At 40.9% G+C, this 15,797-nt stretch overlaps 1 protein-coding gene across 2 annotated transcripts in view; it reads left to right on the top strand.

Moving 5' to 3' along the window:
• Nucleotides 1-13,794: 13,794 nt before the first annotated feature.
• LOC137133704 (A disintegrin and metalloproteinase with thrombospondin motifs 2-like) overlaps nt 13,795-15,797 on the top strand; it is a 107,681-nt gene continuing 105,678 nt past the window's right edge. For both annotated transcript variants that reach the window (XM_067517541.1, XM_067517542.1), the window contains exon 1: nt 13,795-14,376. In XM_067517541.1, the coding sequence (XP_067373642.1) occupies nt 14,289-14,376 (88 nt within the window). In that variant the 5' untranslated portion in view covers nt 13,795-14,288. The remainder of the gene's footprint in view (nt 14,377-15,797) is intronic.

Raw genomic sequence — 15,797 nt, 5'->3', positions numbered from 1 at the left:
CCGGGGCGCATGCTCCGGAGAACCGAAGCTGTCGTTAACATGTGGAAGCAGCGGACCACCATGAACTGATTCAACAGTGAGACATCCAGAATTGGTCTCATTTCCCAACACTTCTGGGGAACCAAGAAGTAGCGAGGACCATGCTGATGGCCCGTTTCCCTAAGAGATCGGACATCTCTGACTCAAGAGCTTTCGTTTGGGCCGGGGATGAAAGCCGGGTTCCATGATGCCTGTGAAGCTCGGCGGGTGTGTGGCAAACTGGAGAGACTAACCCTTCCTTATTATTCTTCCTTATTATTCTGTCCATCCATTTGTCCAGCTAGCCAACTTTCGGCCCTCTCCACCACTGCTCTGGGAATTTGAGCCCGGGGAGGCCCACCGTGAAAGAGACGCGGGGAGAACAGGAGGGGATGGCTGTCCATCGGGAAAGCCCCTGCTGTAGCCGAACAACTGGTGTAGAAACAAATGTACAACAGGAACTGGCCGGCTCGTAAGTTAGCACGGCAGCTAACAACAAGCGGGCTGTTATGAGTGGGAGACATGTGGGACGCAGACACAGTGCTGCGTGTGAAAACCCAGGGGTATTCTGGTTATAGGAAGCTTTGCCCTTAAGGAGGTGTTCGGTTTTATTACATTAACAAACAGAACAACCACATATAGAACAAAGAACAGTTAAATCACACATGTCCCCCCCAACCCGTCAGAATCTCCTCTGCTTCTGGGCAGGCTCCACCAGAGGGCGAGACCATGAACAAGCCATCTTGCGAGGTTTGGGAGGTCGGCGATGTGGTGTTGCTGCCTGGTGGGAGAAAGATTAAGCTAGGCGTTCCTTGCGATCATAGTTTGCATGCCGAGATGCGCGCGAAGCGATCGCTATTGGGGGACACATGGTGAGGATGGCGCTGGAGAACTTGCTGATCTCTTTGGTGTATTTGGCAGAAAGAGCATCAGGTAGCAGAGCCTGCTTGGACACGGCGTTAGCCAAAGGGAAGATGGTGTTAACTGCCGCCACCGACTGAAACGCGCACTGATGTGAGCGGTCAGTGAGGCAGGCAGCCAAGGCATCCTTAGTAGAGGGTGGAGCGGGGTGTCTGCCGGCTCTGAGGTTACACTTAACTCTGAAAAGTTCCAGGGTTGGGACTGGCGGAAAGCCGTCGTCTAGTGAGAACATTCACCTTAGTGATAGGAGCGAAGGTGGAAACTGGAGCCTTCAGTTTCGCCAGCTTGTTGGAAGACCCGTGTAAGTAGGCAGCTACCGTAGGGAATAGTGACCAGGTAGGGACAGGCCAGGATGCTTGTCCAGGGTTATAGTGGCCAAAGGCGGCTTCCTGGGGTGGCGATGCGGCATCTTCCGACACAGAAAGATCACAGTGAGCGCTGGTGATCGTAATGATTTCTGGAAGCTGGACCATGGCGGGCAGCAGCGTAAATGATTCTGAGCTGGTGCTCCACCCCCTCCTGATGATGTTGCTCAGTAGGTAGACAGTCAGGATGCTCATTGTCAAGGACATCATTCAGAGCCTAGTACTGCTCTGGGGCTTCAGAGAAAAAATTCAGAGAGTGTCCTCAGGGAGAAGCCTGCAGAAGATGCAGGAAGCCCGCTCAGTAAGAGCAAAGCTCGCGTGTTCTGCCCCCAAGAAGCCAAGGCACAGAGAGTGAAAGTAATCGGGTTCGATGTAGCCAACGCAACAAAAGTCGCAGATCCTGACTGCGCCTTCCTTAGCTTTGCTAATGAGGTGCTGCCGCTGTTCTTGTTACTGCGTTGAAAGGACATATTTGCTCTCTAGATAAGGAATTGCCCTAGTTGGCACAAAGCTGAAGGAAAAAGAGGGAAGAAGTTCTACAATCGCCGCTCTCTTATGGTGCGATTGATAAAGTGGCAACTTTTGGCCCTCTCACTGGTGGGCGTGGACTATACTGCTTCAGTTGGCGCGAGTAAGCAAGGATTGGTTCATTATGCTGCAGCCAGAGGGCAAGCAACATGCCTCATATCTCAAATACTAGAACTGTCAGAGTTGTGAAAGAATACACAGCTGTATTCCGCTGTCCCACTTCCCAAGCTACATGTTTGGGGCCACTCCAACTGGCCATTTATGGAACTGCAATTAAATATATATATTTTTTTATTATTTCACGTGTTTTCACTTCTAAATTGTTCAGTGTTGTCAATCAGACAGGGGTGATGGCAGCAGGCAGCGATAGCAGCATGCATCACGAAATTGCAATTAAAACTTTTTTTTCTTTCATCTGTTTTCACTTCTAATTTGTTCAGTGGCTTTAACACTCCTACGTGGGTTCATGGAACTGCAGTTGTTTAGTTGGAACTACGTTTTTGCCTTCACTTCTAAAATTTTCAGGGCTTCCAGTCTCGTGGCTGCATTCTTTCCATATTGTTATTCCATAAAAGAACAGTCAAGAACAGAACAGTCAGTTCACTTATGGCACTCATATGGGTGTTTGTTTGTTTCAATGGGTGCATGTGTGTGTCAGAGAATAATGATAATTGGCATCAGAATCTGTCCCAATTAATTCTATGTGAGGAGTGTCCAGTCATGGTGGAAGTTATTAGCCTATTGATAAATTAAAATTATCTACTGAAGAAAGGAACATTCTTTCCACTTTTAACATTCAACTTCATGGCGCTTACATTCCAACAAAAGGCAGCTGTGGTTGAGTGACACATCCACTTTTAAACTGTGAGATAAACAGGCGTGTTCTCTTGTCTGCATATAAATGTTTTTGTTCCTGAGTCAATATATTGCTGCAGGTCTAAGTTTGTTAGAGGTTTTCCTTTCATTTTGAGTCAGCAAACAGTATAAATCGTTGACTTAGTGGTACAACTGGCAGATTCATACTGGAGACAGTTTTTGAAAAGTGTATTTTTTGGTGGGGTGGGATTAAGAAAAAGAGGGGTAGAAGGCCAAAGCTGCGAAGATATAATTTTAATTCTGGTCAATTTAGTGAAGTTGTGGTTTACACTGATCACTGTTCATTAATTATTGCTTGCTTTAAAGTTTCTCCTCCTTTCCTTCTTTGACATTTTCTCTCTCTTCCCTCTGCCTCTTTTGCTTAATGTGATTAGATGTCCAGTCTATGATTAATAGATATATTTCTGTGAGTTTTATGTGATATTTGAATATTAAAGAGCTCAGTTACAGTTTATTGTTGTTAAGCCCCCACAACACAGTTATGGATTTTCAAAAGCAAATATTTTCTAAAATAGGTTTAGTGCTCTTCCTCTGAGACACAGAACTACCTTGGCTTTCTGAGTGATGCATATTAATGTTAATATTGATTATTTAATTTTCAGAGGTAAAGAATTAGCAGGGAAATTAGGATTATTGACTGACCTCTGCATTGTCTCATTTTATCTGCCATAACCAAATAACTAAAATCATACCTAAAGTAGGCATTTAAGTAATGCTTAATAATGCACTCTGTCAGTTAGTATGTCAATGTTAGCACTGTGTTTGATTAATAGAAAAAGATTTAATGACACAAGGGAGAGCATTCACTTTATAGTCACGCTAATACAGTACATTAGTAACACATTGCATGAGTAAAAGTGTTTTATATCTTTATGTCGCCATTGTATAACCACAGTGTCACACCAATCTTTTCAGAAATGAATAGTGCACATGTGACTGTGCCAGCCTCGACCCAGAATCTGCACTATGCAGGAGAGGAGAAGAAAGGTTTCCATTCAATTACCAAGCCCTCTTGCCCCCTTGCACTTTGCGGATCTGATAATGCACCTAGAGTACATGTGTATATGTGGGTGTGCATGTATGTGGCTGTGCTATCATACCTCTCATTTTTCTGAAAGCTAGACATGCCCCTGAAGGATTATCCCACCCTGTGAGCAGCATTGTGAGTAAAAGTTCCTTTGTCCACTTTATTGAAATGCTAGCCACATGTCCATTTCTACATCCTCTTTTGAGCTGCAACAAATAATAAAATGGAGCCTTAGTCAACACAGTATTGGATCAATCTTTACTTTGCCTTTGTTATTTTAGTTTACATAAATATCTTACAGGTTTGTATGAATATTGTAATTGATTTTAATCTTTTGCACTGTGGCAGCCATGTTTTATGAATCATTTGAAGGAATATATGCTTATTTTGGGCAACATGATGATGGAGTGGTTAGCTGCTATGCCCTTTCTTTCTGTAGAGTCTGTTCTCCACATGCTTGCATGAATTGCCTCCATGTAGCCCTGTTTCCAACTACAGTCCAAAGACATAAATATTAGGTTAGTTGTTTACTCTAATTTGGATGGATAGATATGATCATTTTTTAAAGTCATATTGTGCAACTATGTATGTTTGTAACATTTTGAGTATTCACTTCACAAACTTTTTTTTTAAATTTTTAGTAAGAATATCAGCTTTTTGTCCCAACTATTTACCATTTTCTGATCTGGACTTGTTCCACGAAAGCCATTTGCAAACACTGAGTATACACGAGTTGCAAATTGTATTGCAAATGGTGGCAGGGCCATGTTACACAAAGGACTGACGCTCGCAAATTGCAAATTAATTTGTGAGTCCTCCAGGCTCTCGCTTGCTCATGGGTTGCGGGTTTATTTTGATTATTGAAACTTGTCAAAATTAACCCCAGAAGAAATCAACTGATGACTCTGTAGAAGCTCAGTATAATGCATTTTTTCAAGTGCAATTGTTTATCACTGAGTCACTGTGAAACAAATTGATACGCCTTGTGACATACACCAAATAAGTGTGGCTGTCACTAATCCCAGTGATTACAATAAAATTAATTTTGTATGACAGATCTGTGTACTGTACAAATGTTGACGTAGTTTCTTGTTCTGTTCACAGGTCAAAAGTAATTAAATTATTAATTCTCCCAAATTTTACACCTACCAGTGTGAAAACACACTTAGATGTGGTAGATTTTCTGTCTGCCATTGTGCAACCTTTGTACATTCTTAAACCTGATCCTGTCACAGAACCCAGTCTTTGCATTACTTTCTCAAATACTGCAGGCATGGACTTATTTTCATTTCTTTCTTTCATTCTCTCTCTTTCTCACTCTTTGTCTAACCCTCACACACATACTTTCCCACCAGTAATTACGGTACAACAATAGTACTCATTCCTGGGAAGGACCTCGAGCTTCCTGTGGTCAGGTTAAATTTAGTGGTCACTGTGCCACAGAGGGCAGGGAATCTGTCTCTGTTGGCATGGCTGCCTTTCTGTGGGATCATGTGCTGCTGGAATTAATAACCACACAGCTCTCCATCATCTAGGCCCATGTCGAGTTGGGGCTGCCTGGTAACATGCACCTGTCCAATGACCTGGTCCAGGCAAAGATTAACGTCATAAAGAAAAAAAAAATCCTAATCTTTTTAGGAGAGTAGAGGATTAAGATATATTAATTTAGTGAGGGGTAAGAAAGGTACTTGAAAACAATATAGCCTATTTTAACCATCAGCTGGCTGTTTACTTACTGCACAATAATATTTGCACCTTTACGTCTAATTGTGTAATATATGCACAGCTACTTATACTATTTTAGCTTCTTGCATTGGTTACATAAACTTTTTTAGCATTTATATTGATATACATTTTTTTATACAGTAATTTCTTTTGTAGTTGAAGCCAATTTCATTCCATTATCACTACAACAGTTTTATTTGCACTGATGTTGGTCCATTTCATCCTATCTAAATGTCTTACTGTACAGATGTGTGTAGTCTCTTGTTCCTATTGTACTATTCTGTGTGTCTTAAATTGCCCCCTGGGGACAAATAAAGTGTTTTTGAAGTTGAAGTTAAACATTTTAATATGTTTTTGTGGAGAATATATTTCTAGTTTACTGACCTCTTTATATACAACAATACAGTAGTGATATAGATTAAAACACACTTGGGCCATGGGGATCATTTATTAGAAAGTGCGTTTGTGCCAGTCAGATCAGTTAAGGGCATAAAGGAAAATAGGCCAGCGCCCCCAACTGAGAGGTTAGATAACACATAAACGGTCAATAGCAGCCTGTGTGTGTGAGAGAGAGACAGACTTTATAAACACACCTGAAAGTGGTCCTGCCGTGGACGACAGTGTATTGGCATTGCCAGTGAATAAGTAAAGGAACTATTGACCTGAAGGTTGAACTCCATGGGCTTTCACAGTACTACACCCAATGAAAAGTGAAAAGTATTGACAGAATTAGGCAGTTAACTTTACTGTGAAAGCATAAAGTTCAAAAACCGAAGACTGGATTGTATCTGTTTCTCAATACTTTATGTCTCTCCATTTTTACTGCAATAGAATGCTAGAGATTATAGACAAATTGCATACTTGTATCTTTTTATATAAATGTACAGTATATATTGTCTTTAAAGACTAATCTTTTGCCTTTTAATTTTTACAACTGTGGATGTAACAGCTGCTATCACAGTTTTGAGTTTGAGTAAAAGAATTATAAAACAGCTAACACATACGTCTCTATACTCTCAGATTTTGGTGCAGAACCACTGGGCCTAAGTCTGACTCATTCAAAGTCTTTTCAGTTAACTCTCTGGAGTTTACTTTTCCTGTTCCCCATACGTCTCTCTGTCTACTTTTACTCCTACATTTATTATTATATTTTTTGTCCTTGACACGTGCAGAGATGCTACAGTAGAGAAAGATTAATAGTTTATGTACCTTTCGTTTTACACATGGAGTGTCTGTTTTCTTGTTAGTGTTATGTCTACTGTGACCCCAGTTTCAGTTTTCAAATTAACAACTTAAATGACAGCATACCTGTGTGATGGACATATACGCTGTGAATGCATGTACATGTGCAATATGATTTGCACACCTGCCTTTATTTGTACTCACCTACAATTCCCTGTCTATTGTTCTTCATATGGAGTTATGTGAATTGACTGTCAGTAACCACCTGTGTTGGGGTTCATGGCTTTGGCCTGTTGTGCTGTCATGGGGCTTTGATGCCTTATCATGTAACCTCTCTAAGACTCAGGGAACACCTGTCCTTGCACTCATAAAGCATGCTAATACATGCAGGCACATGGTGGCCTGCTGCCTGACCTTGCTAGGACAGCAGGAGTCACTGGAGCCATGGTGGCCCTGCAGGATTCAATGTGGCATATGCTCACTCTGTACACCCCTTAACACATGCAGTATACGGAAAATGTGTGGATGGACTGCATCTACAGCACTTACAACACTTATACAAATAAGTTGTATGACAAATAAAACATAAATGTGAAGAAACAAGAATAAGATTATCATTTGATTTTAAAACACCTTTTATTAGGAACATCCCATGGTAACAAGATGGCATTCCTTTGCTCTTGGCAACAGGAGGTGATTATAATAAATTATAATGCTGTATGTGCATGTGTAGGGTCTATTTTTCTTCGTTGTTGATGTTATATTCTAAAGTCAAGATGATTTTCTAAGAATTTGCATGAATGCCACCACACAGTGGTAAAGCCGGGGACAGAAACTTAAGGCAGTCAGCTGACATGACAACTTGTCATTAGAATCTTGATTAATGACATACAGCAATGAAACCATAAAACATATTGAGAACACAACAGATTTTCCCCACTTGTCTCATCTCATGACGTAGTTCTATTTCTCCACTCGCAATCTGTTTGCACATGCACAAGGAATGGGCATCTGAACACCCACCTCCCATACACAAACACATCTCACTCACACACACACACACACACACACACACACACACACACACACACACACACACACACACACACACACACACACACACACATACAAAGAAATAATAACCTCTAGAAGCAAATGCATTTATGTGTGTCTGTTTGTCTGGAAAGAGGGATATTATTGTCTGTGTCTCCCCTGCTTCTTCCAAGTGCACTTTTCAAGGTGCAGGGCTTGGTATCTCCATAGCAACAACAAAGCGACCAAGAGCAGTGGAAGGGAGGAGGTTGTGGGTGGTGGCTGGTGAAGGTGGAGATGAGGAGAGGGGTGATGGGGTGGATGTGTGTGGTGGGTCCTCTGGTCACAGATAGGCATGCTGGGTACAAACTTGGGAACACAAGTGAAATTTTCATGTGTGTGGTGATGGAAAATGAAGACAAATAGGGTGTGGCTTCTTTACAGCAGGCTGTGTGTGGGGGTTTTGGAATGTATGTATGTGAGCATCTGTAGCATTGTCTGTGTGTGTGTGTGTGTGTTTGGCCAAACAGCCTTGCATATAGGAGCCCACGTGCGTTCTGACGCTTAGTGAAAAATGACCTCTCACTTTACAATGCACATTCGTTCTCTCTTAGTGGAGGGTCAGAATTGCACAGACCTCCAGGTGTTATTGGACTGCATTTTCATGTGCATGTGTCAATGCAGGCCCAGATATGTCCAACTTTATATAATTTAATTCTCTTTTACCCTCTTGCTGTATGTTAAATTTGACTCTAGTTTGGTTATTTTTGTCCTTTTTGTACATCGTCTAATATCTAGATTTTCTTTTATGGTTCTTTTTCTTTTAACATGATTTTTGTCACTTTCCACCTTTTTCCTTGTCAAACCACCCTCTCTGCTTTCTGCATCCTGTCTACTTGTCTAAGCCTCACAGCAGGTGGGATGGGGAGTAAGCCATTAACTGATTAACTGTAATGTATGGTGCCAGTGTAAGAAGTAATGTAATGTCTAGAAATTGCATACTGTGAAGGTGTGGGGAATTGGGTTAGATGATGTTAACCAGTTTCCCTTTAACAATGACTTCCAGCTTTGTCTCATAAGTTAGTTGTGAGCACTTGCGTTTTGATCTCACTAAAATACCTTATTTTACTGTATAAACCTAGAAGTGCCTTTTGTCTACCCTCAACCATTAGATTTATGTAATTTGCAATATTGTATGCAGGGGTGTGCAATGTGACTATATATAATATGACAAAGGAAAAATGTTGTGTTATGCTCTATAGTTTTTTTTTTTTTGTGTTGCTGATCATCCTTTTTAGCAGTACAAAGTTTATCTTTCTTCCATGTGGCACAGACGCAGCAGTGTAGTATCACAAAAACACAAAGAAGAGTGAAGGTGAATTAACACAAGTTGTTTGTGTTTTGAAAGATTAAATCTACACCAACAAGGCAAAACATTATGACCATCGGTGCAATTTAATGCAATCCAATAGAGTGGGAATTGGTGGCCAAAACATTTGAACCACCTTTACTTATAATGCACTACAGTATGACCCCATTACCCACTTCAAACTTAATAATAAACACATAGTAGAATTATCACCTTTCTCACAGTACAGAGCCACTGTATTGGACGGTATTAAATTAAACAGGTATCCATAATGTTATGCCTGATCTCTGTATTTACTTGTGCTGAGCAAATAAAGCAGCGTTAAACATTTTTCCTAGAAAACATTGTGGTGCGGAGGTTATGCTCAAGACTACGCAAACTATCATACATCCATTCACTATCTGGATGGATCGTAGCTGTCACTGGCTGAGAGGTGGGGTACACCCTGGACAGGTCACCAGTTTATCTCAGGGCCAATGTAGACATTTACATTTACGAGTAATTTAGAGGCCTAATTTAACATAACTTGCATGTCTTAGGACTGTGGCAACCAGCAAACTCAGAGGGATGTGAACTCGCAACCTTCTACAGTAGCTTTGAGGTGAGGTGGTAGCTTGCAACATCACTAGAGCTGCTGAACAACTACTGAGAGCTACCAGTAAATTTTAGAGTGGAATATCAATGCATGGTTTCATGCTGTGACTCAATAAACCCACCATAGATTTTAGTACAACTTTGACCATTTCATGTGTTTTCATTCCTTTTCTTGAATTACAAATGTTCTACTGACGACTTGATCTTCAAGCACTTTAAAAATGTAAATGAATTAAACCGCACATGTGAATCTTTCGCATTTAGAGAAAAAAGTGGCAGAGCCTGCAGCCTGTGTGCTAATGTGCCCACAAAAGTCTAACCCCACTCCATTCTACTTAAGAAAACATATGTGTTAATGGATGAGAGCTACACAAATTTGCTGTACATTCTGTGACATGGTTAAGTGAAAATTTGCTCAAAGGTTCTAAAGAGAAAATGTAATAAATATGATACTACTATCATAAGTACTTTTTAAATGTGATTCAAATTATAATAAAAAATGGTCCTTCCAGAGTGGTTTCACTGATTATAAAAAAAAAGCTCTGGCATTTAAGGAATATTTGAGTTATTGCTTATCCAAACTGAAATTCCTGAAACTAGTTCTAATTAGAGGCGGGGCATCTGAACCAGTGGTTGGTTACCCAACGATTTGGAAATTTAGAAATGATCTTCTGATTAGTCTCAAGTGTTCAGTTAACAAGGTTAGGCTAAACAAGCATAATTACAATGTTTAAATTGAATACATAAAACTATGCTCCTTCTTTAATTTATAGTGCTTTAAAATTCTAAATGATTATATACACAAGGGCCATGCTAGCAAAACACTATACAATATTCTTGTTGGGTTTGGCCACCCCACTTTTCTAAAAATAATTAGAGGATATTACTGTCATAGTGTAGAAAAAAATATTGAGTAAGGGTTTATGTCACAAGATGAATCAACAGAACTTAATGTACTGTGCCTGAGAATACTGTGTGTGACAGGTTTCTGAAAAGGACATTACCAAAGAATCCCAGTTTAGGCAATGGCATGATTGCTGAATGGACATGAAGTTGGGTGAGCAATCTACTACCTGAAAATGTATTGAATTCATCCTCAAAGAAATGTTCACCAAATAAAAATAAGTAAAAGTCAAAATAAATATACTGAATACAGTAGACTGCACAAAAATGCAAGGATTGTGGCAGGAAGGGCATCCGGCGTAAAATCTCATGCCAAATCAATGTGCTGAACAGGTTTCACTGTGGCAACCCCTGAAGAGACAAGCCGAAAGCCAGTGAACGTTTTGATACAGTAGTCCTTCTGCATTACATGCTGATGCTTAGGGTACCTGTTTGCGTCAATGATCAACGCTTTAAGCTTTCAGTTTATTTTTATGGAAACTCGGACACTTCAATAATTGATGCTTGAAGCAATGAAACAGTATATAAAGAGTCTGAGAATTGGATGTTGGTGATGGATGGTACAACAAGACACAAGACTTTTCCACAGGAGACCAGGGTTTGACTCAGTGCAGAAATGCGAGATGATGATCATAACATAACGTGTCACATGCGGTTACTATACTAAGGAAGTACGTATGCCGTTGTCACTTAAGAAGGCGTTTATGTAATTTCTCTTGAAGTTTAACCTTACCCTAAAATTGTTTTCATCTTTAAATGAAGTGTTCCTGTAGCGTCAATATTTGATGCCGATGTTCCCAGGGCGTCAGACAGTGGCGCTCCTGGAGAATTTAAAAGTAACACCAAAGGGGACCTGTCGTATCCATACCATATGCCAAAAGGCGTCAAAAAGCAGCATGATTGGATGAGAACATGTTGATGATGCCACATGCATTAGGCTGCAGTAGAAATATGTTTTCCATGCAAGATATCACACAGTATTATGTAAACACTTTGAGTAGATTTCCTCAGATTTGGCACAAATGTCTTCTTGGACTTAAGGAAGAGTGATTCGATTTTGGTGGTCAAAGGTCTAGGTCACTTTATCATCATATCTGCCCCATTCTTCTCAACAAAGTTATCTAAGCGATTAAGTGAACACATGTATCCTCATGGACTCATGGATAAGGCGGTACAGACATGCAGCTTGACTGGTTGGTGGAGGCAGAGGTGCCATGAGAACTGATAAGTTGGTACCAAGTCCATTTCTCCAACTCAATGAGGCAGCATAAGAATCTGGCAAGTGTAGTCTGACTTAAATACAAAGAAAGAAAAAAGGTGATGCTGCAACAACAAAAACAAAATGTGAAATCCTGGTGGTGTTGTCCAAAGGTACGGGAACAGGTCAAGCACAGTGTTAACGTACAAACTTTAATGTCTTTTCTCTACATTGGCATGTGGAAGAGAATGTTAGGCAGAAAGGTAGCCAAACACACACTGAGCCAACAGAAAATATGATACAAACTGCAGTAGAAATGTTATGCCCTAAAATAAAAGTTGATTGTTTTGTTTTTAATAACAGTAATGGATTTTTATCACTTGAAGGCTTCATCCCACTCTTGTTGATGACTATTTTGAACATTGCAATGGTTTGATATTTCTACAGACTGCAGACTTCCAGCTATTGCTATAGTTTTAACTTAGAAACTTAGTTTTACCATTACTAAAAGTAGAATTCATGTCAGAGCTGCTGTATTGGATTGCATTAGATTGTACAGGTGTACCTAATAAAGTGGCCAGTGAGTGTATGTGTATATAGTGTGCAATAGTTTAGCACTTAGCATTAACCACAAGATACTGACAAATTTAAATCTACAATAGGGAAACAATGGTTTTCATTTATAGCAGCACCAACTGTAGGTAAGATTGCAGACTGCCTCTAGCGTTACTTGCAAGATAAAGGACTATGCTAAGCTAACTAATCAGTGCAATAACTATTGATAACCTTATTGGAGACCTTTCGTCACCAGACCTGTGCTCAACAGATCAATTATACAATTTATTGTTTCTTTTTTTATCACGTGCTCTACTGGCGTCAGCTTTCATTGCTCAATCAATCGATTAGCCAACTAACAAAAAATTGTTTTCACATATTTGAGGAAAAATATACTGTAAAATAAATATTTTTCCATTTTGGAACATCAGTTAGACAAAACAAGCAATTTCACAATAAAACCCAGAACTTTTGGAACTTATAACTTATGTTTTTCATATTTGTTTTTTCACTGCATCAAACTATGTTTTTGCTTACAAGTCTGATTAGTAATCATTAACTAGTGAATAATGTAGTTATTTTTATTGCTACAATAATCAAGCTCTTTGACTCTTACTTGGGTCAGGATACACTGAGCTAACCCTGTCAGTGAGCTTCATCCCTAATGACCACGGATTTTATTATTACTTTAAACATAGTGCCATCTCACAGCAAGATTCAAATCTACCTCCGGCTTCCTCTCACAGTCCAATAACATACATGTTAGGTTAATTGGTTACTCTGAATTGTCCACAGCTGTAAGTGTGAGTATGAATGATTGTTTGTCTGTGTTGGCCCTGAGACAGACTGGTGACGTGTCCAAGGTGGTCCCCGCCTCTCACCCAATGACAGCTGGGATAGGCTCCAGCATCTCATGACCCCGAGCCGAATAAATGGTTAAATATAATAGACGAATAGATGGACTTTTTTTCATTGAGGCTATTGTGAACATTTTAAAGTCTTCTACCACTTTCCCTGCTTTTTGGTGTTTTGTGTTACCTTGAAAAAATCTGGGCACAAAAGCGAGAATAAACAAAAACCAAAGAAAATCAGAGCTCTTTTGAAGTTGACATACATCCTAATTGGCAACGAATGGTTGTCTTGAAAGCCAATCTATCACTTTTTCTTTGAAAAAGTAAAGCACAGAAAGGATTTTCTGACAATGTTTTCGTGTGTTTTGTTTGCCCTATGATGCTCATCATTGTTTACAACAATATCAGATTAGTGGTCAAGATGGGTATCCTAAATGATGTGTTAAATGAGGGCAGTGCAGGTTAGTGCTAGTGAGACTTTCTTTCTCTAAATTGGACCCTTGGGTCCTGCAAAGCTGAATGTTGTTCTGCCAATGAACCACGCGGGGCGCTGCCGCTCACCCAACACAGTGCTCTAGACTGGATATTCAAAGTTTATGCTAGACTTGCAACATATCATGGGCCGGAGCAGAGAGTTGAGAATGATCCCAGAAAGAGCGTCCAAGTTGTAAAAAAGTACTTTTTTTACAAGTACACACTGAATGCGTGCTGAAGCCGTCTCCTGTCAGCGGCCTGTCAGTCAGGCAGCCAGTTCGCGGCACGGGCAGCCGATATACACGCGGAGTGTGTGGGCGCCCGGTGTGTCTGCGTGTGTGAGTGTAAAGTCGGGCAGTTGTCTGAGCACTCCAAGGCGAGGAGTGGGGAAGCAGTCTGAGGGAAACAGAAGAGGAAAGAGAGAAGAGTTGAGTGAGAGTGTGTTAGTAGGAGAGAGAGAGAGAGTGTGTGTGTGTGTGAGAGAGAGAGATCGGCAGAGAGGAGGAGGGAGAGAGGGGAGGAGAGCTCCGTCTCTCCCCGTGCACTTGGCAGTCTAGTTGCGGGCTGCTGTGCTGTTGCTGTCGTGGCGTGGCTGGTCGCGCCAGGCGGGGAACTTCACCACACTGGAGCCCGGAGTCCCACTCTCTCACCTGCGCAGTTCGGAGCTGCCATGGGTCTCTCGCCTGGATTCACTGTCCTAATTCTTTTACCGGCCTTTCTGCTGCACACCAGCGGCCTTTACATCGCCAGTAGCGTTGGTATGTACAGCAGTCTACAGTTAAACGTGGTCAGTGTTTATGTTGTTCTCCGTATCTGCTGATCTCTTGTCAGCAGGGCTGCGCGGGGCTCTTTGCGCGCTCAGTAGAAGTGGAGCTTAACGTAGCACTGTCCGGTGTCTCTTGCTTATGATTAATTTTTGCCATGCTTTTTCAGCTTTTGAAAACAGCAGTGTAGGACGCATTTGCAACTTCTGTATGTCCTGCTGTGATGCTTGCAGGGACTTTCCGGAGGTCCCTCAGCATTGCAAACAATACTGTGCTATGCTTCCTCACATCCAGCGGATAATGATATCTGGGGTGTAAAGGGGGATCTGATGCACCGGTTTACTGTGGGATTTACAGGGAAGTAGCCAAACGTTATCTGATTCGGCCGCTGTCGCATCTATCGATCTGTCACAGGACACTGGAGTCGGATGTCAACTTATTGATCACACTATTATCAAATCATTCCGTCAACATGGAGGCTCAAGAAATATTAACTGTGTCTTTTATGAATCACTTACAAATTACATTTAATAGAATAACCAAAGTATAATAGTACCAAATGTACCCTTGGACCAAATACAGGGTGTCAGACATTGATACCACAAACCGGCCTTTGCACTGTGTGTGTGTGTGTGTTTGTGTGTGTGTTGGGGGGCATCTCTCAGGTCGCATTCAAAATTCACCTGTGTTGCCACTGTCACGTGAAAAATGTTTTTAACCCCAGAACCGGTAAAATATATGAACTGTCTTTACTGCAGGCGAAGTATCAATGCAAAATATTCACTTTAAAAAAATGCATATAGTTAACACCAAAATGATGATGAGATAAATAATTGTAAAATACATTCTAAAGCGGGTCACAGTGTTAAAAGTGCGTTTAAAGACAGGGTTACAGTGTCAGTTGTCAGATCAGATCTGTTATTTTACATACAGTTGGTGTGGATGCTATAGAAATCATTAGTCTGGGATCGAGCAGCCTGATAGTGAGAAAACAGCGTGAGAAAGCCGCAATTAGCACTTTAATCCTGCACTGGCTTCCCTGTTGTCGGTGGAAGGGCACAGAAGGTGTCAGGAGCGCATCGCGCACTGCTGTGGCTGCCGATTCCAAACGCGTACTGCCGAACATCGGGGTGGGCTTTGGGTTCATGGGTGGGGCTGTGTGTGTGTGTGTGTGTGTGTGTGTGTGTGTGTGTGTGTGTGTGTTTCGGAGGTGCGGAATTTTATTTTTTTATTTTTTCAATTATTTATTTAATTTTCTTTTACAACTTAGAATAAAGAATAAATGATTCTATTGCACTTTTTCTAATCCATTATCTCTCCTCTCTTGTTTTTTCCACCCTCATATTCACCCTATACCCTGCCCATGTTCCTCACTGTTTATCCCCCTTGCATCTCCACTAACATCTTATCCTCTC

The sequence above is a fragment of the Channa argus genome, chromosome 10 (assembly GCF_033026475.1).
Source record: "Channa argus isolate prfri chromosome 10, Channa argus male v1.0, whole genome shotgun sequence".
Classification (NCBI taxonomy): domain Eukaryota; kingdom Metazoa; phylum Chordata; class Actinopteri; order Anabantiformes; family Channidae; genus Channa; species Channa argus.
Note: the sequence above shows the minus strand (reverse complement) of the source record. Positions and strands in the feature narration are given on the sequence as shown.